Source organism: Brachionichthys hirsutus, chromosome 3 (genome assembly GCF_040956055.1).
Source record: "Brachionichthys hirsutus isolate HB-005 chromosome 3, CSIRO-AGI_Bhir_v1, whole genome shotgun sequence".
NCBI classification, from domain to species: Eukaryota; Metazoa; Chordata; class Actinopteri; order Lophiiformes; family Brachionichthyidae; genus Brachionichthys; species Brachionichthys hirsutus.
Genome location: NC_090899.1, coordinates 5,517,553 through 5,543,056, shown reverse-complemented (window position 1 = coordinate 5,543,056; position 25,504 = coordinate 5,517,553). Strand labels below are relative to the sequence as shown.

At 42.9% G+C, this 25,504-nt stretch overlaps 1 protein-coding gene across 1 annotated transcript; it reads right to left on the bottom strand.

Annotated features, from left to right (window-relative positions):
• Window positions 1-1,754: 1,754 nt before the first annotated feature.
• LOC137912098 (CUGBP Elav-like family member 3) lies at window positions 1,755-20,658 on the bottom strand. The gene is made up of 12 exons (XM_068756458.1): window positions 20,514-20,658; window positions 18,098-18,180; window positions 5,477-5,525; window positions 5,002-5,130; window positions 4,782-4,861; window positions 4,354-4,509; window positions 3,783-3,927; window positions 3,462-3,611; window positions 3,284-3,346; window positions 2,400-2,504; window positions 2,085-2,228; window positions 1,755-1,882 (listed from the first exon to the last, which is right to left on the bottom strand). The coding sequence occupies exons 1-12, from the start codon at window positions 20,656-20,658 to the stop codon at window positions 1,755-1,757; spliced, it is 1,377 nt and encodes a 458-aa protein (XP_068612559.1).
• Window positions 20,659-25,504: the final 4,846 nt, after the last annotated feature.

Genomic DNA, 25,504 nt, shown 5'->3' with positions numbered 1-25,504 from the left:
CATGAGCTTGAAATGCTTTTGTTTCCGGGCATATGTGTCTATGTGCGTGACTTTATGGGTTTATGTGCCTTCTATCACGGCAAGCAAACACTACAACCGACATGCATCACTCTCTGGCATTTGCAGGATAGAAATTCTGGGTGATTGTTTTAGCCTGACTGATGTAGAGGCAGCGGTTTTAAGGGTTCAGACAGTGGGAGTTAATAGATAGGTCCATTGGACATTAACGACGTTCTGATTATCCACCAGGATTTGTTATGTAAAGGTTTTCTAGAAATAGAAGCAGAATGCTGCCATGTGACGGTGGAGTCACACACTAGCCTGACAGCAGCCTTGAGCTTAGTGTGTGTGGAGGATGGAATTTACTCCAAGCTCAATTCTATATTCTACATTCTGTCTGTGTTACATTTCCCCCAGAATTCCTATAGTTGAAGGTTGATCTCTAATAATCACGAGGCACTTGCTCTTCCACCATAACAACCACGTACCCTTTACCTCAAAACACGAGCTAAAGAAATAGAGAGATGAGTTTGGAATGAAGAGAAGTAAATAAATACATTGGCAGAAAGGAGGAGGTTAGGGGACCAGTGGACGCGACATCACACGAAGCACTGACAGAAGATGGAGAGTCAAGAGAAATATAGAAACTAAAATCTTTCGTGTCCTTTCAAATGGTGTAACAAATCAGAGTACAGGAATCCAAAACCCAGCCAATCAGAGTACAGCAGGAAATTCATGCTCACCCAAAAATAGAGATTTTGTCATTAAACTCTCTTTCGCAACTGTTATGGCCCACTTGTCAAACCAGTGTACACAGCATAATCATTTACTGGTCTCTGGTCCAGCATGTCCTATGTGATAATGTGTTGCATACAAATATAATAGCTAGTATTTTCCCCCACCAAAGTTAATTTCGTATTTGGTGGTAAATTGTAAATTTGTACTAAATTCCACCAGTTCACAATGGAAACCTCTGGATAAACCTGCAAACAGGATTATTCATTCCTGCGTTAACATATGACGCATGTACAGGAAGGCGCCCACTGCTTACCCAAACACTCTATCCAACACTACAAAAACAAAGCTACAAAAAGTTCAAGCATTGCTAGCGAATTGATCAAATGACTACAATGATTGTGTATCGATGTGAAAGTGTATCAATTATTCAATTAAATTAATTTATTTTGAGAGAAATCCTGACTATTGATAGTTATTGATCAGTATGTGCACAGGTCAGTTGAAATGAAATCACAATGCACCAAACCAAACACACTCTGGTCACTACGGCAACAGGACATGCAGGTCACCGCATGGCTGGTTGCTCAAGGTGAAAGCAAGGGCAACTGATACAGGCAATCAATCGCCACAGCAACCCAAACACAGGCCAACCAATCAACTTACAACAATGTGAGAGGAAAAGGATGGGGGGGGATCAGGGCTTTATCATTCACTAGGCAACCATTGCCATAGCGATGGGGGTCCTGGTGAATTATGATTGGACGGAAGGATCTTGGGTGAGTTAAGTTGTTGTTTCATGAAAAGATCAAAACAGCAGGAAGAAATAAGATTGTGGAAGAAGTTAAAGAATAAAACAATATTTAATATTTTCACTTTCCCTGAGTTGATCTAGTTATTTTCAATATATGTTTAATAATATGTTCTTTGTCATTTTAGCTTTGTACTATTCATTGCCATTTCGGTGTTGCTCATCGCCTCACCTCTCTTTATTTCTTTTTCTTCTTCTCAGTTGTCACTCAGTACGGGCGGTTGGCATCTTTGGGCCTTTTGAGCTGCACTTTGAGTCTTTTCATGCCGATCTGGAAGCCATTCATGGCTTGGATTGCAGCCTGAGCGCTGGCTGGGTTGTCAAAACTTACAAATCCTGCAAGAAATCATTTTTTTTAAATATAAATTTTAACTGCACCACAACCTTCCTTTGTTTCAACTTAAGATACAAAATTCAAACTGACGCATCGTAGGCCCTGCAAGGTCACCCCTTCTTTTTTTCCACTTGTCCTTCCCTTTCTCTATTACATCTTGTCTCCCACTTCCCTCCCTCCTTCTGCGCTGTCTGCGTGTCTCACCGAAGCATTTGCTCTGGTTGGTGGCGCGGTCAACAAACACCTTAGCCGAAATGACATTGCCAAAGGGCAGGAACATCTGCAGCATCTCAGAGTCACTGAACTCCTGAGGCAGGTGGTAGATGAAGATGTTACAGCCCTCTGGACCTGAGACACACGTGCGCGCACACACACACGCACACACACACACACACACGCACACACACGAAACAGAGCGTGATAAATGATCTCAGACTGTGGAAACCTTGTGATAAACAACTTAAGATAAGCTCATTAGAGAGAGGGGTGTGGCACCAGACAGACAGGAAGTCACATCACCTTCTCTCTGCTGCTGTTGCTGGGGCTGCTGGTGTTGCTGGGCAACCAGTGTTGGCTGCTGGGGGAACGGCTGCCCGACCAATCCGTAGGCAGCAGGATACGCCGCTATTGGGAGAAGGACAGCAACAAAATCGGATTGGGTAAGAACAACAGGTGGCAACATGAAAGGGTCCAATAGAATCATTTTGTTTTAACAGGGACGTCTCCTACTGAAGGTGAAAACAATAAAGTGTAACAGTTGAATGGAGTAAGTATACTAAAAATCAACCAGTCTGACATTACCGTCCACCTTCACTTGGTATGAACGTATACTGAATGATAAACTTTAACAGGAATTATTAGGGTTATTGCATTAATACTGGCCGGTGATATGCGTTTTGTGGCACAGATCGATCATTAAAAGAATTACTCAAATGCCCTTGAAACATTTGCAACCTTGAAACCACGGCGGTCAAATGAAAAGCAGATAGCCTTGTCCCCCCCCTTTTTAAGTATGCTGATTTAACCTGCTGCATGAGTTGCCTGCAAAATGCCACATTAATATTCCCTTCTCATAGCACAATGAGGACATTGACATTTCTAATTAACATGGTACATTTACTTTTTTTTAATGAGCTGGAAGTGACTTTAAAAGCAGCATATGTGCAATTGCAATGAATGTTATTTTAAATATCTATCTATTTAACATCCAAGCTCGCAGGGAGAAGGTGACATTCACCGAGCATCGTCTGATTCTTGTGTTGATGTGTTTCATTCACACACTTGTACACACACACACACACACACACATTGTAGCACAAACAAATGTGCATTTGTAACGACAGTTCATTGAGAGCTTTTGGACAATCATGTCAGAATATGAATCCGCCTGTCTATATACCAACCTGTGTAGTGTTGCATGCCTGCATATGCCTGTTGTAGGGGGTCCAGGGCTGCTGGACTCTGAGCTGGAGAGTCAGAAAATATAAAAGCATTGAGAAATAAAAAAATAAAAAATAAAAAATGTGATGAATGTCTCTTTTGCAAGAGTTAACATGTTTGTATAGATTTGTATTCAAATACTTTGATATGGGTGAACACCGTTGGTGTATAGTGCTTCTGTTGCTTGATGCCCATTGGTGGGGGCTGGCAAACTGCTGTAACCATTCACTCCTAGTGGGGGAGGGAGAGTTGGTACAGGCGTCGCGGCAATAGTTGGTGGAGTGTTTGTTCCTACAGACAGATTGCAGCCTATTTAATGAGTTTCAGTCAGTACAGCTGCTTGACTACATCCTCTTAAAATGTTTTTTTTAATTTGTTCATAATTCATAGAATGAATAATACTATAATACTAATACTAATACTAAGAGAACAGGTAAGTGCTAAATGTGCCCTGTGTGTTACCTGAAGAAGGCGTGATGGGTGTTATGGGTGTGGCAATGATTCCGTTGGCATTGAGCGCTGCCATCTGCTGCATCTGTACGGCTGCAACTGTTGCCACAGGAGACAAGTATGCTGACTGGGCAACCAGGGCCTGCTGTTGAACAAGCTGTAGACAGTGAAGGAAAGAGAGAGAGAGGTAGTGAATAAAAAGAAGCAAAGATGGGAAGAAGGGAGTTGGGAGACAGAAGACAGACAGTCATGGATAGAGGAAAAGAGAGACAGGGACAAAGAGGGAGAAAAAATGGAGAGGAAGGGACAGAAAGAGGGAGTGATGGAGGAACAGATGAATAGAGATCTAATTACAAGGCCATTATGTCCTGAGTCAGTGGGTTAATGCTTGTGTGTTGCGGGAAAGCTAATGCCAGATGACGTCTGTTATGTTGTCTGTGTAATAACATTACCTCCAATTAGACCCCTGATAGCCTCTTCAAACTTATTACATCCGTTCATAAGCACAGCGCTCCCCTTACAGACCCATCGCGTGCATGCGTGCGCGGTGCGGCGAACGTCTTTGCGTCCGTGCACGACTTGCCTGCGCGTTGACTGCCTGCGTGTAGGCATTGTATGCGGGGAAGTTAATGGTCATCGGGCTGAAGATGCCGAGCTGAGAGGCCACCTGCTGCATCCTCCGCAGCCCCCGCTCCTTCTCTGTGTCTGCAAACTTCACCACCAGACTGGACGATGCTCCCTGTCAGGAAAAACACGGGTTGACTCACAAGTGCAATGACAAATGATTTAACATGCTATTATATTCATGACTTCATCTATTTCCAAGTCAATTGGGGCTCAGGACTATCCAATGATGTAATGCAGCTCATGTCACATTTATCATCAACAAATAGTTAAAACTCTCTCAGACAAATGACATGCAGGTAAGCAGACCATGCAAATATTATAAAGAGCATAGCTGTCTTGAATGTCTGTTTGGCATTTATAGAATCAATAATTAGAGACACTTACAGGCATTGTGCGGCTCCCGTGCAAACTGTTGATGGCAGCCTGAGCTTCAGCGTGCCCTTGGAATTTTACAAAAGCACACCCTACAAAAAAAACAACAACAAAAACAGATTGGGCCATCTGATTAAATTAAGAAATACTGTTAAATGAAATAAGATCATATTTTTGTTATGGATATATATGTATATACCGGTACATATATATATATACTGTATCTATTTACCTTTGCTGGTGCCATCGGGTCCTCTCAACACAGTACACTCATCTATGCTGCCAAAGGGCTCAAACAGCCGCTTGACATCCTCGTCGCTCTGCTGTTTTCCCAGCATTCCCACAAACAACTTCCTGTCCTCTGCGAGATCAAGGACAGGTAGAGGAAAGGGAAGCAAAACCGACACGAGTCACATCTCAATTGTTAAGAGTAAGACCATAAACACATTACTATAAATCTTTCTAGCAATTGAAGGTGCCGATGTTGTCCAACAGGGAGCAGCATTGACTATCGAGAGGAGGAGTAAGGGAGGCGAGTAGAAAATGAGATTTGAACGTCTCTGTGTGGCGTCCATGTGAAGCATAGTTACTAAAAGCAGGTGAACAAGTCGGCAAACACACAATGACTGCTTACATCTGCATCTGAGTCGTGTGTATGTGTGCTGTGTGTACATGTGAATAGATATGTGTGTGTGCGTGTATCTCACCTCCTCTGCCCTCGCTGTCAGCAGGTTTCACCTGGATCGGCCGATTCATCTGGGGAACAAACAAGACGGGATATCAACACAGATGGTCCACATAAACAAGCCTCTCGCTTTTGTCTTACCCTTTACGAGGGTATGACTCTTCTTACAGGAAATAGCCACATTTATTTCCTGGTTATAGATATATTTTAGTTATATGTATGCATATATTATGCCAAGACGTCAACATTTTTGTAAATGAGCCAGCAGACTAATTTTGAAATGAGAAAGAAGAGGAAGATATTAATACACTTCTAAGAGTATGGTATAACCAATAAAAAATAAATCAAATTGGAAGTTATTTGGACCAACATGAGTCCATTTATATATTACTAAACATTAAAAGTTACTTATGAACAAAGAATTTGAATAAAATATTGAAACCTTAATTACGTGTGTTTGTTTATCTGGTCGCTGAGAGATCGAGGTTAGCAGGCGACAGGTGTGTCAAGACGTATTCCACATGAGGCTGCTCTCTTTAGAAACACACATGCAGCCTTACTACTCTTTCTCTGATTTATCTCTCTCTCAAAAACAAACACACACACACACACACACACACACACCGAATGGAAGGGGGATTGAGAAGTGACGAGATTAAGAATGCAGGCCAGTTGATCTGGATTACAGAAGAACTACAGATTAGATGAGCGACAAGAGTAGATTGAGATTGAGAAACTGGGGGTGTGGATATTGTAGTCGGATGAGATGAAAGGCTTGTGAAGGGAGCAGGCACAGTCAGCTAAAAATAAAGGGACAGAGAATAAGAGACGGAGAGAGAGATAGAGAGAGAGAGGCCTGGGGGACTCCGACTGATTTCAACTGACTGAAAGGGCAGGTGGAAGGCCAAGAGGAACCTGGGGATTGAATGGAAATCCCGGAACAAGAAGCATTGCATGAGGACAAAGACAGAGAGTGGGAGGATGAAGGTCCTGCTGCCTCTGAGACCATGATCTAGATTCTAGAAAGAATAAAGAATGAAAAAAGGGAGAGGCGAGGGCTGTGAGTCAGCCGTGACTCTGACTCGTTCTAAAACATTTCAGGACTTCGGAGATCCATTGCCCAGTGAGCTAATGCATGCACACACATGCTCGGAACAACTCTTCCTTCCATGCATGCACTATCCACAGACACACAGGTTTGTATCAGGCACAGAGAGAGAGAGAGAGAGAGAGAGAGCAAGGCACATGCATATATACTACACACACACAGAGAGAGAGAGAGAGAGAGCGCAAGGCACATGCATAGATACTACACACACACACAGAGAGAGAGAGAGCGAGAGAGCGCAAGGCACATGCATATATACTACACACACACAGAGAGAGAGAGAGAGAGAGAGCGAGAGAGCGCAAGGCACATGCATATATACTACACACACACACAGAGAGAGAGAGAGAGCGCAAGGCACATGCATAGATACTACACACACACACACACACACACAGAGAGAGAGACATGCATACATACTACACACAGTGCTTAGTCATAGCACTGAGCACTGAGACAGAGTGTTAATGCAAGAGGGAAGATGTGGGGGAGGAGAAATGGTGCAGAAGGAAGGAAATGAAAAGATGGAAAGACGTGCAAAGAAGAGACAGATCAAAAATGGACAGATCCAAAGAGGATGGATAGAACATGAAGAGTTTTTAATGAGCACTCTTATCAGTCAGGTTCAGTTGTAAAGTTCAACAATTCGCTGCCCAAAAAAATTACAATTTACTAATTTAAAAAAAAAACAAAAAGAGATAGAATTTGATGTATTTTGCATTTTTATTATTATTATTATTCACAGACGAAGAAGAAAAACTCAGAAGGAAGGAATATAAGAAATGGTAAGGGCACGGAGGAAGAGGAGGAGGGTGGAGAGGGAAGGGAAGGAGGAAAGGAAAAAGGTCCCAGTGGGGCGTTAAGGCAACGTAATGAAGCTGGTAATTGAGGAGAGGGCAGCGCAGAGAGAGACTGGTCCATACATTTGATTAATCAGCTCTCAGCTGTCACCACAGAGTTATTGATCTAAGGCAAAGTCATGACGCAAACTCCCACGGACGAATACACACGTCCAAATAAAAGAACTGCACACAGACACACAAAGTCTAAAGAGAAACGTGTGACGTGCATTTTTAATGCAACACCTTTATTGACTGTTGCTGTGGTTACAAACATAAATCCATCCGTCATATCCCGGCCACGTTGCTGATACTGTCGCTCCATGCTTCCATCCATCTTCCATCCAACTCAACATCAATCAGTTCCATCTCGCTCATTGATTATGGACTATGGCTGACAGCAGGCAGATTTGTTTCCACTAAACCTTTCTCCATCCTTCCATCCATCCATCTCCTCTCACAATTTCTTCTCTCATTCGGCCTATTCAGGCTCATCTGCCTATAAAACAGACTGAACAGAAGCACCCGATGATTACAAACTACATCTTATCAATCAATGTTTACCCATTTTAGTATTTTAAACTTAAATTCATATGATATAAATTTCATAAAACATCTTAATACAGATGAGAATAATGTGAAAAGCCCAACAGGAGGCAGCAGGTGAGAGGCACACGCTGCTGCTACAAAGACAACACAATGGTATCGGAAAACCGCCATGGCAACCAGCTCGTTGTCATGGAAATCATATGACGGCACACTGGGTAGGTAAACAAGGATGTAGGTTGCCACGGGCAACTGCCGTGCTCTTTTGGTAAACAAAGACTTCAAGCTGGAGAGCGCTTTGCTGGCTTCATTCTACCCTCTCAGCATCTTTCTAAGGGTTCATTTAAGGGCTGAGCATCTTTAGGACGACTCATCCAGTAAAAATATATGAGCCCGAAACAAACAGAAACGTGGGCAGCAGAGGAAGCACATGTTCCATGGAAGAGAGGGAGACGGGGACGAGTCCCTGCCCGTCGCTCATGCTCATAGCGCACGCCATTCTGTCTCTTTATTGAAAAACGCATGGAATTATTCTCTAATTACTCACGTTCCAATTACGACTTAATCAACACAAACCATCTGCAAACGTGTGCACGGGCGAGCAGCGGGCTTTACTGCTCGTAGCACGCTTCTGCGTACTAAGAAGCCCGCTCTGAATGAAAGAGTTTGTGGATCTCTGAGAAATGTGAATTCATGTATACGTGAGCAGCAGCGGGGCAACGCACGAGGGGGGGGGTATCTGTGATGTATGATCGAGCGTGAGCTCGCGTGACCATTGTGCACTGACTGGAGGCACGTCCACACATGCATGAGCAAACCCCGCATGCAAACACAACTCCATTTGCATGCTGTGTGGAGCTTTCCCCCCCCCACTATCAGAGCACTCACCCTTTTCTGCCCACGGAAACATACACATCCGACACACATACAGTTAATCTCACTCCCTGCAGTAATGCAGAAAGGATTGTACCGGGATTAGGGGATATTAAATCCTTGGATTATCCAATCAAATCGTATTCTAACCCCCCCCCCCCCCCCCCTCCGCCTATTCAAAATCAGCGGAACAAAGTAAAACCATTGCGCGACATCATGAAAGTAGGGGAAATGTGTACCGTATATGTAAATGAGTGTGCCCATGCACTATTTAGAGCACAATAGTGAGTCAATATTATCAATTTGGGCTTTTGAGTCTTTTTTAGTGACCAAAATGCGGAGAGGAAGATATGTTTACAGTAACAGGAATAAAAGTGATGAAAGACTAGAGTGTCTGTGTGTGTACAGACACACAATCTCTTATCATACCTCGCTCTCTCTCTCTCACACACACACACACACACACACACACACACCTTCTGAACTGGATTCTTCATCATTCATTCAGTTTCAGATGTCCACAAAAATATTTTTTTATCCTTTCACTATGATCCAGCATCCTCATTTCCCCTTTCTCGGTTCTCAGCTCTATAATCCTCCCGCCCCCTGCCTGATGACACAAGCCTCTCTCTCTCTCTCTCTCTCTCTCTCTCTCTCTCTTTGCTGTAACATGCCTTGAAGGCCAGCAAACACATTAACATGAATGTGGTGAACTGTGATGTTGATTCAGATAAACCAGAATTGAAGTAAATAGCGGCATCGTTCATCCCATATTTTAAAAACAACATATAAAATTAGATGAATGTAAAGATATACCGTAATCAGAATGTGTTTCATTCCAACTACAACTACATTCTCTGACATCGCTGGAGATACATAGAAAATAAAATATGAAATAAAATGTAACATGATTTTTATACCGGTGGGGACATTTGTTTTCATTTTCACTGTGAGAATGTTCCAAAGTCGGCTCGTCTCCTATGACAACCTCCAGCCTTGACATGGCATCCTATTCTAATACGAGTGTTAAATTAATATCTTCAGATGGCAGATGGTAAAAACAAAGACATTTTTCACATTGTGGCATTTTTTGACTTTTGCTAACATTCTAAACAAATTAAAATATATGAGTTCATAAATGTATAAAGATGCAACCTGGTAAAATAATTGTTGAATAATGAAAATAATTGTTAGGCATACAGTTATTTAAAAATCCTGCAAAATATAAACATATGCTACAAAATAATTCATGAAAAATAATAGGCAATATTGTGATTTAAACACATTAAATAACATGTTGTGGTTTTATCTACTGTGTTTCTGTCTGTTTGTGTTGACATTTCAGTCAAACAGGCTAAATATTGCAGGACGGCTGCTCCTCAGAAGAAGCTGTTTCTCATTCACAGCTGGATGAAGATGATGAGTTGTGAGTGGGGGGGGGGGGGGGGGGGTGTAGCAGCTCCACCCCACATTGCTCACGTCTCTCATCACGCTAGGCTTTGCATCCCCCAGGTTACCAAGCAACCTGGTATCTCACTCAGCTTCGTTGCCTGGATACGGGGACCTGCAACCGTAATACAGGCTTGTGAGCGGCCCATCCCCCTGCTCTCATCCATCCTTCCTATCTATTGCTCATTCCATTCTTCACACCTGAGAAGCTCGCCCTCTTTCTCCACTCTTTATACTGTTATCTGGCCATTAACCCTTCGTCAGCCTCTCTACTGGAGCGTGGATTACTAACATGTCCTTTCTACTCACTTCCGCTTTCTGTCTTCATCATCCTCCATAGTAATGGCATCAAACCATGCATATAGCAGAACCAACCACCCTGTTGATCCCTGTAACATCATGCTGTTTTTTGTCAAACCCAGTGAGAGCATTCTACTTTCACCACTGGAGCACTCACTGAAATTTGATCCTTTGGATTTAGTCCAGCATAATCCTGCAGCACTATAGCGGATAACTGTTAGACCTATGCACTTGGACCTTCTTTCTATTTTTGGGTGAGTAAGTCCTTTGGGAAATGAACTGGTGAATTAAAAAATGGCTTCTTAAAGCCTTACAAATTAATGATTGACAAAATCTCATGTTCACTGAGATGACTCTTGTAGGCATAAACACAGGATCCAATAGAGTACAGGCAAATCAAGCATGTAAATGGCCTGAGAGCCAATTCTGGCCTAATACGGACTGTTTCTAAGCATGTCATAGGAGCAAAATGAATTAATAGAGGCGTTTTAAAATGTAATTTAAAACAAATACGTTGAGTAGAATCAGTAGATAACGCACGCATGCACAAATTAATTAGATAATGGGACATAATTATTAAACGATGAACCTTTAGTCATAAAATGCACCTGATAGTCTGTCAGGATTCATTTAAAATAGTTTGTAGATTATATTGGGTTATTGATTTTTCTATTCATATACGCATACTTGACAGACACATTCAAGAGTCACTGGGAGTGCTTCAGCTGTTGTAGGTGCCTGGGTTTGATTCCCATCTAGTGTCAAGTCAATTATTTGTCCTCCTTTCCATATATTTTTTGCTTTTTTAAGATCAGAGTCACTCTCTTTGGGTTTTATTTTAGACACGCACTTCTTCTTCCTGTGCTGATTAGCACCGAAAAGGACAACTGCAAGCAAAACGACCCCTTTACAAGCTGTTTGTTAGAATAAAAAATATATATATTATGATATTACCGGTAAATATTAAATATTAAAATGTATGATCTAATCTGGAAACGCAACATGTATTTTTCCCCCTTTGAACTTGTTTGAAAATATAAAGAACAGGATGCATGAATATTAAAATAATCACAAATTACCGGTCGATGAAGATGACGGCAGGAGGCTTTCATAACATTTACAAGATAAGCTAAACAGATTAACGTGTCTTCCGTTCCCTCCCAAACATTGTGCGTCCTTTCTATTTATTTCCCGTACTCTCCGTGCACACACACAGTATTCTATCTCCTGCTGGAGGAAGCATTGTGAAGTGTGGTGCTCTACAATAGTGTCATTTGGTGGTAAAAGCTTCGCCCTGTGATCAGAGTGAAAAGGTTATTATCCCGACAGCAGCTTGAAGTATGGTTAAAGAGCAGACCTCGGCGCAGAGGTCACAGGTGCAACTGAAGTCCTGTCATCCCCTTCCCTTCTAATCACACACACACACACATATCGTTCGTATATACATTCATGCAGACACACACCCGTGGCCCCCTCTGACAGATGTCTGTGTTTAAACTGACAGAAGTGCGTCCTGAATCCCTCCCACCCAACCACCCAGAAAATGGCCTTTCTTCCAGCACCACCCGCCCATCCCTTCCTCCACGCTCATTATGGCAAACTTTTGTCTTGTTTCCGTCTCCCCTCGAACCAAACCTCCTCTGCTCCTCCCGGGTCTCACCCGACCCCCTCCCCGTCTATACACTCCTATTCATGCCAGACCTTTTCATGACCCTCCTCCCCATTTTTTCATTCAGTCGAAGTCACACACTCATTCAGCCCCCCTCTTATGGGCCCTGGTCTATATGTCCATCTCAGCACAGACACATGCATTTGCATGCTCAGATAAGGCGTCTGGAGGATGTAAGTTTTATTCACAGTTTCACATACATAGCATGAAACAAAACAATGTCACTCTTGACTAACTCCTAACGTATTTCTCATCTGTTCCAATGTTATCGCAAATACAATGAGGAAAATCCAGATACAGTTACAGATATTGCATTTAATATTCACTAAGGGCCCAACTCTGATGGACAAATATTTTTGGCAGCTTTAAAACAGTAATGGTATTTTGGGAATGGAACGCTAAAGGTGATTGTTGTAGTAATCAATGCAAAAAGTGAAGATGTTTGTTGTATCTTCTGGTGCTGGAGATCAGTGAAACCGCTTCATGATCAAAGGCCTACCCAAGCGCCAATGCTGAGATCTGGCCTTCCGCTAAGGCTCCTGAATTGAAGTGATTTTTGGCATGCTTTGCTCTCTGGCACGTTCTTGCCCAGATACATAGATGACAGACGTCCTACTTGCATACTTAAAATAACTTTAATGAAGTAACTGTGTAATACTGTATAAATAATCCTTGTTTATTTAGGTTTCAGGATTTTACCACTGCAGGAAGCCAGCTGAAGCCAGGCTGGGTTGGAACAAGGCATGCGACATCAGAGGCAACAATAATGACTGAAACCACTATGGATATGGAAACCAGCTCCTACAGATTAATGCAGCCAGCTGGGATGGCAAAACAGATGGTGTGATGTAGACTTCAGTTCACGTTGGGCTATTTTCAAACTCAGTATTTAAAATAAACAGATTTCAGGGTGAGCAATCATATAACCAAGTAATCACATGTCAAAAACAGACATCATTTTAAAACTGGCATGGATTGGATACAAATATTTCTGTGTGCGTGTGTGTGTGCGTGTGTGTGTGCGTGTGTGTGTGTGTGTGTGTGTGTGTGTGTGTGAGAGAGAGAGAGAGAGAGAGACCTTAAAGGGGCAGGCTCTCTTCAGGGTCTGGCTTTTACGAGACCGTGATTAGATTCTACTTCAATTTTGTGGTGAAATATGAGGCAGCCACTCTTACACTATCCATGTTCCATGCACAAACGCACACGCACACACACACACACGCACATGCACACACAGACTAAATCCCACTTGGTTTTAGCTGTACACAACTAGACACAAAAGCAACACCCCTTTAACCCTATACATCACTCACTGTGGCTCCTCCTCTGTCTTTCCACTTCAAACACACACACACACACTTGATTCTACACCTGTCCCTCACTCCCTTCCCATCCCACACATAGTGAGGATAAAAATAGAGAATAGGCATGAGGGAGGGGGTGGGGGTGATACACATCACAAACCCCATCAGCCAGGGAGAGATAGAGGCAGCGGGATAGCAAAGAAGGAAGAGACCAGGGGAAAATGAAAGAGAGAGAATGGGAAAGGGAGTCGGGGTCTGTTCTCAATTGAAAGTGCATCAGTAAGCAGTGAAGGGGAATAGTAAACAGTGCTGCTGACCACATAAATATGCTAAATTAGCCTACAAAGTCGCCCTAGTGGATAATTGCTCATCATAGCCTTGCCCCATAGGGAGGCTGCCTGCTAGGCATCTTAGATTCCAAATGGAAACACACACACACACAAAAATGCCACAATCGGCACATATTCCAGTTCCTGAGTGAGTCTGATCAACATCACTGCAAGCACTAAAACATGGATGCTTCACAGTCTTTCTATTCACAATACAAACATACTTTACGAGACGTCTATTTCTACAACATAACAATTGATTGATTTAAGATTGTACAGATGTAGCCTTGGCACCACTGCTGGGCTGCTACGCCTTGTCATGGAGTCCATCTGAGTCTACGGCTACACTGTATATGCAAATAAATATAGCATTGGCAGCCAGGGGCATAAATTACAAGTCTTTCTCTCCCCGGGCCACGCTCAATAAAATACATAACAGCTCCCATCATGTTTGCTTGGTCCAGCAATAAGCTGGCACTATTCCAAAGTGTACGATAAAGAAGAATGTTGTTGTACCACATGCGTTAAATCAATACGCTACTATAAATGTGGATTCTATTTATCAATGTCAATCTTCTGCTGTCACTTGGCGTTAACTACGTATCCTTACGGCTTTAAAACAATGAATTAGAAATCAAGGGCATTATGGGGAAAAACTGCATACATGGCTAAGTGTGTGCGTGTGTGTGTGTGTGCGTGTGTGTGTGCGTGTGTGTGTTTCGGCTTCTGTTTGGCTCCAATCAAAGAACAGGGAGCAGAATGCTGCCTGGAGTGCAGAGAAGCATGACAATACACACCTGGTAAGCTGCTTATCACATTTTAATTTCACCTACACAGATCTGCGGATGACAGCGTGACCAAACAGATGTGCTCGAGTGTATTTGCGTGTGCGGTCGTGCGCAAGCTTATGTGTGTGTGTGTGTGTGTGTACGAACAGTTGTGTTTGAAGTCAAACAAAGATGAAGGGAGTGATAAATACAGAGAGAAGCGAGTGCAGATTAAATAGAGAGAGAGAGAGAGATATCAACAGCATAGAACAAAAGGAAAAGATGAGAGAGCAACAGTAGCCGAGGGAGAGATACGAGAGGGAGGGGGCGTATGAGGTTAAAGTCTGACTGGCCTGGGAAGCAGAAGGATGAATTTGGGGGGGGGGGGGCACAAGGACAATTTTGAATGAATGAAAATTCATTTCCTGACGCTCCTTCTTTATTTTTCTCATTTTAAATGAGAGAATGAGAAATGTATTTTAATTTTTAAGTGTGTATTACAGTGATCAGCTAAAACACACAATCGTCTTTGTGTGGCTGCACCCCAGAGGGAATATTGGCAGCACATCTAAAACGCCAAAACATCTGTGTGTTACATTAAGACTTGCCAATGGCTCCACTGCTGAAACTCTGTCACCGTGACGATAATGTGACTCCCCTTCCTCTTTTCATCTCACACTCCCTCCGTGCTTCTCTTTCCCTCTCTGCGTCCAAATTAAACACAAGGCATAGGACACTCTGATAAGGCCATCTGTTCATCTCTCTCCCTCGCTCTCTCAATCCCTCTTTCCTTTTTCTCATTTTCTGACAGCCTACTGTCCCTGCTGAACCTGATGGGGGGGGCATTTTGAGGTGTCGTTTCTCTATATCGCTCTTTGTGTTTGTCTCCTTCCTTTCATTCCTCCACCGGCTGCTTGGAAGTGTTAAATCACCGTTAAATCCCATCAGTGGGCGACAGATAAAAGCAGCAAGAGCTCTCTGCAGCATTGAAATTGTCACCAAACCTTTTAATTGCTTAGCTATGGTGTGGTAGATACACATCTGTATTAGTGTGTGACGCTAAGCTTCCATTAAAGTCGTATGAGGCGCCCGACATTCCACCAGCTCCCACAATTAAGGGGCGATACCGACATTCAGGATTACCCTGCACACATACAGATGCCCGCACCTCAGCGCCGACCCCCCCCCACAGTGTGTCCGGGATCTGACTACGAAAATTAGTTTTTAAGAAACTAATCATGCAGCTTAACAAGTGAAGCCGGGGAAGAAGGGGAAAGGGGGGAGGAAAGGAAGGCGATGGGGGTGTGAAACGGTCAGAAGGGTCAACTAATCAAGAGGGGGGGGAAATGAGACAAAGGGGTAGATGAACTGCGAGGGGAGGGTGATGCTGAGCGAAAGAGAGAGACTGATGCTGAGAGGAAGACATAGAGGAAGGGTTACCATAAATGACTGTGAAATGAGAATCTGAGGAGGAAGCCGGAGTGTGCAGTGAGGGACAAAAATGAGTTTAAGACAGCAGGAAGGGGAAAGGGGGGTGGGGGGGGGATGAGAGAGGGATACCATGAAGAGATTTTAGAGAGGAAAAGGAGCGAGCAATGAAAGAACATTCTGTAATATTCTACTAGTGCACAGAAACTCAGAGTCGTGAAGGGAGGAGTTAATCAGAGGACAGAAAGGATTTGAGGGGGGGGGGGGATAGATACAATGGACTGAGGGAAAGCATGAAGGGTTGGAGAAATAAAAAAAGATCAAAACATAATTCTAAAAGAAAGAGAAAAACTGAAAAGAGGGGGGATGAGTGAAAGAGATACAGAAGTCATTTCTACATTCTGTCAAAGAAGGGAATCAAAAGGGAGGAGAGGGAGGGACAAAGAAGACACAGGATAAAGAAAGGTAGAGGACAATAAATGTATAGCTCATCCTGCACAGCGAGTACAAAGAGGAGTGGCCTCAAGTCCAATCATAGCCACCGAAACGATGCCCTTCATTATTTGGAGGAATCAGATTTAAATTTCTCTTTTTTCAAACTGAATCTACAGAATCTCTAATAAAAACCTCAAAGGGAAAAGCAAGACTCTCCAAAGCCAGGAAATCCACAAGTCACCAAACGAGAATTTCTCTTATTGGAAAACCGGCACACAACTGCTCTGCCCTCATTTTAGCACTGGTCCTCGGGGGGGGGGGCTTCTGATTGTTGTGTGCTGGCTCTTTAGTAAGTCTGTGCCATTAATGAGTATCCTCCCTGCAAATGTTTCCTCCGTGTGTTGAGAATATTCATCACAATTTATCTGGAAATTTGCTGCAACTATTTGTTCCTGCGTCGGGCCTGATATGGATGTCATCACCGAGATGGATGGAGACAAGATCCAAAGGAAAAACCACAGGACGAAACAGCAGAGAGGAGAGAAATGATTTTTGCAGAAAGGTCAGACTTCTCAGTTGACTCTAATTAGATTAATGCTGTGATCATGCTGCATGTTTGTATTCATAGTTGTACATGTTCAAATGCAGAGACCTTCCCAGAGGCACGGCAAAGCATAGGTGCAATAAAACCCCATTTTTCAGGCTCTACTTTGACTACTTTCTGAAAGAGATCTCATCCTCTTCCCATGTTGATACATCCACTTATATATCTGTAATTTCTACAAGTCAAACTTCAATTTAGGCAAAGAGCATTCTTCTACTTTCACATCACTGCTGTGTCGACAGTTAACCATGAAAAATTAGGGTGAAATACAAAATATTCTATACTAGAAATGAGAACATTTGTATCCAAAGATACAAATTTGGACACAAAGAAATGTGTATGCTAATCGAAGAAACCAAATATATGAGACGCACGTCTTTAGGGCCCCGATGAAGAATGTGTGGAATATCAATGAATTCTATCCAGCGGGTTTTGAAGAGATGTGGATAGACTATTCCCTGCTATGCAAAAGAATAATCATATCAGCTCCCCTGGTGGGAATTGTTGTGTTTTTATTTTATTAGACAGACACAGGTCTGAACCCCTTCTATGACGAGCAGTGTTCTACCCACACCCAGCCGAAGCACACAGTCCCCCTGGAGAGGCTGAGGGGACGCTGGGACGAGACAAAGAGAAACCGCCACATTAATTATATGCACTCTCTAGACGGGAGCTATCACCAGAGGGCAACGGAGGGATTGACGGAGAGGTGGAGAGACAGTAAAACAGAGAAATGGAGATGATAAAGCTCTCGGGGCAGCCTGTGTGTGTCTCCGGTGAGACGGAGTGTTTGTCCTCGGCGGCGAGACGCCGGCTGGCTGCTGAGTTATGTCACAGCGCCGCTGATGGGAGCCCGACCTCCAACAGCACAGATGCACACTAATTGCAGGACGGGATGTGTGTAGAGATGGAAGCATATGTAGCTATTTGGTGGCACAGGTGTAGCGTGCGTAGCGTCTGGGGACGTGTGGCTGTGCGTGATGCGTACTTACCCCCGGTAATGTTTTCTGCTCATGGAGAGCGCTCTGGGCTTTCAGAGCCGACTCTCTCGCACAATACGTCAGAAATGCACATCCTGTCAGAGAGGGAGAGATAAAGAGAGGGAAGAAGAGGAGAATAGAAGAGGGTGAAGGCAGGACAGGTCAGTGATTACCTCAAGGATCCATCTTTTTTTTTTTTTTTTGTCTCTCTATCAGCCCCTATGAAAGCACACACAGTCACACGCCATTTAAATCAATTAAACGTCTCCTTTTCTGATGCCTTCTCAGGAAACTGGTCGCCTGTTTTAGGTTATTACTCGGCTCATTTGAGAGCTAATTAAAATATGCAGTTTATCTAATATATATATATAGCATAAAATCCATGCATTGTAACTCAGCTTGGAAACACCATGATAATACATTCTAGAGCAGAGGAGGGCACGCCACGGCACGGCACATTTCAGAACGGCACGGCACGAGTCAGCACACATGACAGCACCACAGATGTGTGCGCGGGGCCTTGCAGACTGGGCACAGCAGAGTTCCTGCCCTATACCGACCACTATGCATGCCTCACGATCACTCCAATGCACTCCCTCTGCTTCCCTATGCGCTGTACCTGTGTCTGTGTGTGTGAGGGAGGGGTAGGTAGCAGAACTTGCTGGCCAGAGCTGTTTACTACACCTGTCACCAGCACTAAGACAACAAGATTAGCAGCAGGTTAGCATCCCGGTGACATCTCAGACAGACTCACGTAGTAGAATCAGAGTGAAGAAGATGAGATCTGACAGTCGGGGGGGGGGGGGGGGGGGGGAAGAAACGTTCACACTGACGAATGACTCGACGTTACGTCTCAGGATGAAACAAAACACAGACCACAGGAAGACGGGACACGCACGAGCACACAACACACTCTCACACACAAAGAGGACACACACACATCTTATGGGCCATCTCATTGCTTTTAAGAGAGGCTTACTGTGGCTGTGGGGATTGTTGGATTCTTCCCCCGTGTCGCCCAGGCTTACAGGCCCATTACACTGATTGGAGCATACAGTGTAATCTGGTTCATAACACACAGGACCCCCAGTCAGTGAGGGTGTGTGTGTGTGTCTGTGTATGTGTATGTGTATGTTTGTGCATGTGAGCGAATAAGAAAGTGAGAGCTGCAGTTTATTTTATCAGCCTCTCGTTATTATTAAAGCATCCTGATTATTCACACGCTGCAGAACGGTAAAATGATGAGGGTTGTGTTCTTCAGATGAACCGATGTGTGTGTCCAACCCAAATGTGTTCGATGACCGATTTGAATAGTAGATCTTAAAAGGCCTCACTGATTATTATAAATTAGTTGAAAATGAGTCCTTACAGAAAGAAACGGCACTGGAACAAAAAATCTTTCTGCAAATTAATTCTGGTTCAGAATTATTTTCACCAGAATGTGGATATAACTTCAGAAACAGGAGAGACAGGGGGCAATAAAATATTCTCGTCAGATTTAAATCTATATCCACAACATGGAAAAAGCACAAAAGAATTCAGGTGTTTCAAGTTTCATAGCTTTTTTTTATATGCCATTTCAAAAAACAACACGAGTGAAGTGGTGGTGGACGCTGGAAGCCGAGTACTTCCATATTTTCTAGGGTTGCCAGGTTGTACATAATTCTACTAATGATGTGTTTGGAATCAACATTCCTTTTCGTGACTCTGCATAAACTCATTGAAGAATATCACACGAAAGATAACTGGAACACACACTGCTGACAGCGAGCAAAGAGACTTAAATCACCTCAGACGAATACACAATGTATTATTTTACAAATAGAGTAAATGTATTTGAAACTCCCTTACAACATTCATGTTACACCTACAAGGTGAACCTTTATCCGATTTGCTAGAATCAATAAGTTTAAAGTGTTAAATATTATTGTGCCACGATTTGCAGCCTGTCGTTTTTTATTAGGTCTCCCTGGTTTAATAATAAATAAATAATGATAAAATAAAGCCTTTTTTAAGAGCCAAGCTTTAAAATAGATATTAAACGTCCCAAAAAATGATTTAGGTGAGCACAATTCACAACGGGAATCTACTTGAATGCTTTTCCCCACCCCCCAAAAATCTCTCTCTCTCACACACACACACACACACACAATTTCACATCTTTATTGAGTATTTTCCTGTGTAAATTTTGGTCCATGTATTTTTAATTCATGGCTCCGTGCAGTAACTGAGTTCATTTCCTCGTCTTCACAATTCACACTGCCGTGTTAACAGGAGATGGAGACAAGAGTAGGTGTGACAGTTTCCATGGTGACATGTGATACTCAGCACAGGAGAATCCACGCATCTATCTGAATCATTGTCACGAGCCTGCGGTATAGCAACCTTTCTATTTGTGCTTTAATGTTTTTACAGTGGGGAGACCTACCTTTGTGCATGCCGGTGTATTTGTCCTTAATCACAGTGAGCTCGTAGATTTTGCCAAACTGCTCAAAGATTGGCTTGAGGTCCTTCTCTTCCAGGTTCCGGGGGATCTGCCCCACGAACAGCTTGATGGCATCAGCCTCCTTCATGAGGACAGAGTGGAGAGGACGACCGGGTGCTGCAGGGGCAGACGGGCAAACAGATCTGGGGCAGATATCCCTGGTGAGAAGCAACGGAGCCTGGATGAGTATTCAAGTCACCGTGAGAGAATGAATACGATATTCATAATGGAGCTGTGGTATACTGTATAATAATAAGTTACGAATTGCTTATACAAGCACTGTAAACATTATCACAACAATATCTGTAGAAATTCCTCAAGGTCTCGTGTTTACGCGGTGACATTTATTACATTTATTGTAGTAACGTGCCGTAAATTATAGAACGGAAGAATGAGAAATATTAGCAGCAATTTTATTTTTCCACAAATTGTATGACTTGAATAATAATCCAAGGCGAGAAGACTGTGTGACCCAAATATTGAAATAAGTCTAGACGTGCTGTTTCAGGTCGCTATCGTCCACCCCATGGTGACAAAGGAGCTCCAGGAGCTTCTGGTAAGACAATTACACAAATGTTAATGAGCCAATCAAAAAGCAATAAATGGACTATGCCTCCAATTAAACGCGTACAGATCGAACAGATCAATGAGCGTGCGTTACCTTTTTGCGGATAAACAGCGTTCAGGATCCCTAGACGTAAAAAAACAAGAAAAGAAACGTGAATCATTGCACTAGAGCGGCTTCTTTGTTTAGGTTAGGGCACGCACACGCATGTCACGGGGCTCCGTGCTCTTTGTCCAAGCCCCCCCCCCCCCCCCCTAAATGTACACATTCACACACGCGCGCACGCACGCGCGCACATCAAACAAAACAACACAGGGAAATATGTATATATATGCGTGTGTGTGTGTGAGCGACACACACGTCTCTTACCGTTTCCAGAGAATGCTTGTAGGGAGAGAGAAATCAAAGAGGGATGGAGCAGCTCTGTTCTCCTCCTTCCTCCCTCTCTGGATGCTCTCTGCTCTTTGTGCCTGCTGTACGCTCCCTCTCCTCCTCCTCCTCCTCCTCCTCCTCCTCCTCCTCCTCTGTGATGCTACCGACTCGGTTGTGGTTTTACTAAAAAACTAAAACAAAACGTGTTCCCAGTCTGGAGGCGGCGGAGGAGAGTCCTCAGCAGGTCAGCGCGCCACCGGTCCAGCTGAACTCTAAACGGATCCGGTGTGGAGCCAGCGAGCTGCGGTAGTTTTCACTTTCACGAAAGAACACTATTTAATTCCTTTTTTTTTTTTAATAATGAAGTTGGATCGTATCCAGATGTTATAACTCGCTCGGTCTGTTATTGTCCCCACCGACAGAACTAACCTCGTACCGTCTCTCACCGGTCCAACGGCTGGATGGCTTTTCAAGTCCTGCCGGTAGCGCCTCTCATCTCTCTCTCTCTCTCTCTCTCTCTCTCGCCCCCTCCCCCCTCATTCGACAAAGCGCTGTGACGTAACACCCAGGGACCGTCTGTAACAAACCCCTATAAACGAAATAAAATAAAAAACACGCAATCCTTGTTTTAAGCTGCACCCTTTAAATGTGGTGTAATATTTACTAGTTATGGCGTATATATATTTTTTTATTTTTTGGGGGGGGGCTACCTGAAGTACTTTCATACTCTTCGTCTGTAGCTCGCAGAGCAAACAAGGCAGACGTTGCCTTAGCGACGCCGCGCGCGCGCGCAGCCGCCTATTGTTCTTGCCGCGAGCCGCTGGCCTTGGTGCTGAAACGAATGCCATTTGACGTGGAGCCGATGCGCGCCGCTGATGACGCGCACGCAGTCACGACTACTACAGCTGTTCACGCTCGAGCCCGAAATCACTCTCACGCCCACTCAGAGGAGAATCTGTGACAGAGAAGAGACTGCTCGAGGTTGGAGATGGCCTACTTTAGAAAACAGGCCGACATGAACACATCCAAAGACAATTTATATCTTTGTTTGACATTCTTGAAGTGTGTGTGGGATTCATGATAATTTACTGCAAAAGGTCACCATCTGCCCCTTTTCCCATGTTCATCCACCGTATAGGCCTATATTTCCCCTTTCGTGTTTATCCCCACACGCAGCGTGGGCGTGGACGGTGTGCATGCAGGCATCGGGCATTCCCCCACCGGAGCTGTTAAGCCTCTCTGCACGATGAAGGAGAAACGGCTAAAACTCACTATAAGCGCAAGAGATGCTGAGGATAAATATATTCATCATCATCATTAAAGTTATTTTATTATTGCCTAATGACAGCCTCTACAAGTCGATGCCAAACAGGTCCAAAAACGACTTTAAAATTAATTTGGAACCTTAACAGAGCTTCTAGTTAGGGTTTGGATACTGGAGTAAATTAACATTTCACCATTAAAAACCAGATGGAGTCCAGTATTTTGAGACTCAGTATATGTGAAACCCTTATTTGGATTTTTTTTTTTTTTAGCACCATTTCACATTATAATGGATTCTCTCTACCTTTTCTTCTTCTTCTGTACTACCCATGAGTCTGCATTTGAAGTTGGACTAATCCGGCTTTGAAATATTACCTTCCTTTGAAACACCACATTCCATATCAAATGCCTCATGAAGGAAACAGTGAATTCGACTTGTGACGTTACTCTATTGTGCCATTTGTTCAGGTTACTATTAACTAAGGCCTGATTTCTGAAGATGAGACCTGATAATCAACGTATGAGATTAAACAGCGCCACCGTCTGGAGGAAAACAGTCTTTGTTATTGTTACAGAACAGTAAATGCGACACGGCATTTCTCCTTTTCACTTTTATTTCAAATGAATCTTAGCAATAATAACTTTCCACACCTTCTTTTTGTATGAACCAAAAAACAAACAAACAATCATCCGTGTATCAGTAATAACAATCTCATAAACTCTGGTGGTAACAAAGAAAATTTGCTACAGCTTCTTAAAACAGAAAATAAATTACATGATCTTTATATATCTGATAAATTACTATCCATTTTTTGTTTTATATAAAAAGTAATTTTTCCTATTAGGGAGTAGAGTCGAGATTGACACATTCAAAGCCGTGGTCACAAAATACTCAGCCATTCACACAAAACAAACAAACGCCCATGCATGCAAAGCACAATGAAGTCACTGATTCTCAGGTAAGATGTGAAATAGAATAGTTACACAAATAAATGGATTCTATAACAACACTTCTGATGACTCTAATTTGTTATAAAATATAAGCGCCCACTAAAGTATATTCAAGGAAAAATATAGACATTAAAACATATCTGACAAATATACAGACCCCCTCACCTCAGAGCAGGCAGGGTGTTGTGTGTGTGCTTCTTCTTCGCGGTTAAGAAAGTGTCAAAGAGAAACATAAACACAAAGGAATAAAGAGTACTTTCACACATATGCAGGCGTTATTAGCTTAGAATGCAAAATATTCACTTTCAGCTCAAAGCACAATGAATGCAGTTGATCAGAAAATGTTTTTTTTTTTTTAAAGACGACAAGGAAGCGGCTAGTTAGCTTTCTTATTCTGGCTTCACCGACTCTGATAGGACAGATACACCATCTGAAGGTGACAATGGATGCAAATAAAAATATTCAATGAGATGAGGTGAGATCATTACATCAATAATGTTTGGTCAGGCAGAAGTGTGTCATTTTATTGCTGCATTGCTGCTGTTTTCATGGTAGTTTTCTATATTTGTCTTATTGTCAAGAAGTTGCACAAAAAACAAAAGCAGCCAGATTTTCACTAACAAAATCCTGATGTCATAAATATTCTCTCATGAGTGTTAATTTGTATATGAAAATATTTTTTAGCAGAAGATTTGGGTAGTTTTTGTTAGAAATTAGAGTGACCAGTTGTTTAGAAAACACATATTTAAAACACTCTAACATAGTCATGACTAAATTTAAACAATAGCATTATGACTGGGTACAAAACAAATACAGTGCCAGATACATTTTCGTTTGAGCTTTTCATACGATCCGTTGACAACAAGAAAAGTACAGAGCAATATAATTTTTATATATAAGTCTTCTCTATCATTTAGTGAGCAGCAGCATCTCGAGTTCCCTAAAAGCAAAACTGCAAATCTTCCCACACAGCTGCGGAGTTGAATTCTGTAAGCGTTCTTTAAAATCACCTGCAGGCATTGTTCAGCTTTTTAAACACATACGAATCTCACCTCCTCCTTCTCTGATATATTTGGTCGCTTACTTACTTCCATGCTCGCCTCACACCTTTGGTTCGTCTGCTCAAATGCTAAACCACACAACAAGAGGTCACCATTTTTTGGCAAATAGAAATAAAATACATCATGTTCATGAAATCCTTCTAGCTTAATTGGGGGTGGGGGGGTGGGGTGGGGGTCTCTGCATCTGCAGCATACAGAAATCACAGGGGATCTATTCCAGTAGATCTTCAGCACACATAATACTAAAGCAAACGCAGGTCATTTTGCACGTACGCCAATCATTTGTTGCGCATATTTCTTTTTGTGACGGGTGATACGCATGTCTGAATATATCGGATTGAAGAGCCTGTATACGAGGTTAAATTTACTGTTGAAACACAGCCGTGTCCTCAGTGAGCAAGTTCCATTACAATCTCGGCTATAAAAAAAAAAAAAAAAGAGTTGAATTCATAAGCCCTGTGTGAGACATTGTGTACCAGTTAAAGCTAAACCGATGCAAGCTCAGTGGAATACTATGGTCTAAAAGACTATAATAGCGTATAGAGATATGGAAAAAGGGACCGGCTTCTTTCACACAGATTTACCTGAAGAATCAGGAGAAGCTAGCTAAAGGTTTTCTGAAGGCCGCCCCGGGGATCGTTTTCGACTCTGTGTTCGCCTCCTTTGCCCTAATCCTTGACTTCCTGCACACACCTGTGCTGCCTGTGATCGTGATTGTGTGC

Coding starts and splice junctions, on each gene's coding strand:
- LOC137912098 (XM_068756458.1), bottom strand. CDS start 20,658: ATGAAGGAGGCTGATGCCATCAAGCTGTTCGTGGGGCAGATCCCCCGG. Junction 4,862..5,001: donor ACCCGATGGCACCAGCAAAG/GTAAATAGATAC, acceptor TTTTTTTTGTAG/GGTGTGCTTTTGTAAAATTC. Junction 3,928..4,353: donor CGCAGGCAGTCAACGCGCAG/GCAAGTCGTGCA, acceptor CACTGTCTACAG/CTTGTTCAACAGCAGGCCCT.